This window comes from Branchiostoma floridae, chromosome 11 (assembly GCF_000003815.2).
Source record: "Branchiostoma floridae strain S238N-H82 chromosome 11, Bfl_VNyyK, whole genome shotgun sequence".
Classification (NCBI taxonomy): domain Eukaryota; kingdom Metazoa; phylum Chordata; class Leptocardii; order Amphioxiformes; family Branchiostomatidae; genus Branchiostoma; species Branchiostoma floridae.
This window is the reverse complement of record NC_049989.1, coordinates 11,984,201-11,986,102: the sequence shown is the minus strand read 5'-3', so window position 1 is coordinate 11,986,102 and position 1,902 is coordinate 11,984,201. Positions and strand designations below refer to the sequence as shown.

The following is a 1,902-nucleotide window of genomic DNA, read 5'->3' as shown; positions in this document are numbered from 1 at the left end:
ACGTTTTTCGTGTATAGTCGCACCGGCTATCTTCATACTATCTTTATCATCATATTCATCATCAATCAGAAAGATCACATGGCATTTTGACTTGATGTGATTGTTTTTTTTTTTTAAATCCAGCAGTGATTTTTTCCAGCAGCAGCAGTTCCAAACACATTGCTTATAAATCTTTTTATAATTCATGATAAAATAAAGCAGTTTTTTATCGATAAAAATTCCTTGGTAAAATCAAGAACACTTCTGCACGCTTTAGAACTAGAAGATAAAAAGTTGGAAGGACAAACCTTTTCCAGTTTTCTCACTTTCATTAATGGATTCGAAGCCAAAATGAGTTGACTTCTCAGTGCCTTCTTCTTTATCAGTTTCATCAGATGATTTATGTTCACTGAGATTTCTTCTAGACGCAATAATTCTGTTAGAACATCTACAAACACGACCTAGACGGACAGAAACACACCACAAGGCGGCCATGTTTCTTGTTTTATAGGTCATAAGGTCAAGAGAGCAGTCTATTCTATTCCTAGGGGATTTACAAATATTTTATGAACATTAAAATTGTGTAATATGGGTAATAAAAGTTAATAGAAAACTTAAATCAGAGTTTATTTATCTATTAGTATATTTCTAGTATATATATACAAACTAAAAGCCTTTAAAGAATGACATTTTTATTAGTTCGTCACACCTACTTACTAGTGCACTATCCCTGCCCTTGTGACCGTCTGCCAAAAATGGCGGAAGAGGTCGCAAATTACATACAAATGCCAGACGGTTCGCCTACGTTTTAGACGCCTTCCTTCCTCTTAAAACCGTAAAAAACGACATGTAGGAGGCGCAGAGGAACCCGTGGATCACAAAAATGTCTTCCGATCCTCAGACCAAGCCGAGATCATCGCGAACGCGGCGCGCGAAGATGGTCCTGTCGTCGGAGCTGACGATCGCCGCCGATGCCGACGATGATATCACGTCAAAGTTACGGAGGGAAACGGGATCGCCGATCAGACAGGTAACCACGTACACCTGTGTCATCTCTTCAACCGTGAAGACACTGCGTTGTTTTCATTCTGTCTTAAGTTATGGATAAGAATTAGTCTCACATGTATGGTTTCTACAACCTTGTCCGGTCAGCTGGTATTTATTTTGTTGTAGTCTTGCATAATCACTTTTGACCCAGTTGTGATATCATAGTTACAGGTTTGCGATAGCAAAACCTGTTCTGTTTTTCGTTGCATTTATGGGCGCCGCCATTTTGTTTTGACGTGTATGACGGGAAGGGTGGCGCCATTTGGATTTGATGGATTAGTGTGTTGTATGAAGTGATGTGATAAGATGACTAGGAAATGTGATCTTGTGCTCTTGTCGGAAACGGCAGGACGGCAAGAGCCACAAGCATGAAGGGTTAGTGTGTTGTATGAAGGAATTGGACGGGATCTTTAGGAAATGTTGTTAGTGTGTTGTATGTAGGAATTGGATGGGATGGTTAGGAAATGTGATCTTGTGCTCTTGTCGGAAACGGCAGGACGGCAAGAGCCACAAGTATGAAGGGTTGGTGTGTTGTATGAAGGAATTGGATGGGATGGTTAGGAAATGTGATCTTGTGCTCTTGTCGGAAACGGCAGGACGGCAAGAGCCACAAGCATGAAAGGTTAGTGTGTTGTATGAAGGGATTAGATGGGATGGTTAGGAAATATTATGACCTTGTGCTCTTGTCGGAAACGGCAAGACGTCAAGAGCCACAAGCATGATGGGTTGGTGTGTTGTATGAAAGGATTGGATGAGATGGTTAGGGGATATGATCTCGTGCTCTTGTCGGAAACGGCAGGACGGCAAGAGCCCACAGTATGAAGGGTTAGTATGTTGTAAAGTAGGGAAAATACGACAACATCTCCACTTGGACAT

The 1,902-nt window shown here is 41.2% G+C and overlaps 2 protein-coding genes across 3 annotated transcripts in view; one reads left to right on the top strand and one right to left on the bottom strand.

Annotated features, from left to right (window-relative positions):
• LOC118425774 (2-methoxy-6-polyprenyl-1,4-benzoquinol methylase, mitochondrial-like) overlaps nt 1-923 on the bottom strand; it is an 11,102-nt gene extending 10,179 nt beyond the window's left edge. The window contains exon 1 of one of the 2 annotated variants that reach the window (XM_035834852.1): nt 785-923. Coding sequence is in view for 1 of the 2 variants with exons in the window: in XM_035834851.1 (XP_035690744.1) it covers nt 288-495 (208 nt within the window). In the remaining variant the exon portion in view is untranslated. Of the gene's footprint in view, nt 1-287; nt 516-784 lie in introns of those variants that run through there. The other variant, XM_035834851.1, reaches the window with a different exon arrangement.
• The window catches only part of LOC118425769 (differentially expressed in FDCP 8 homolog B-like), a 13,166-nt gene continuing 12,090 nt past the window's right edge, over nt 827-1,902 (top strand). Inside the window, exon 1 of the mRNA XM_035834840.1 lies at nt 827-1,009. Within this exon, the coding sequence (XP_035690733.1) occupies nt 863-1,009 (147 nt within the window). The 5' untranslated portion in view covers nt 827-862. The remainder of the gene's footprint in view (nt 1,010-1,902) is intronic.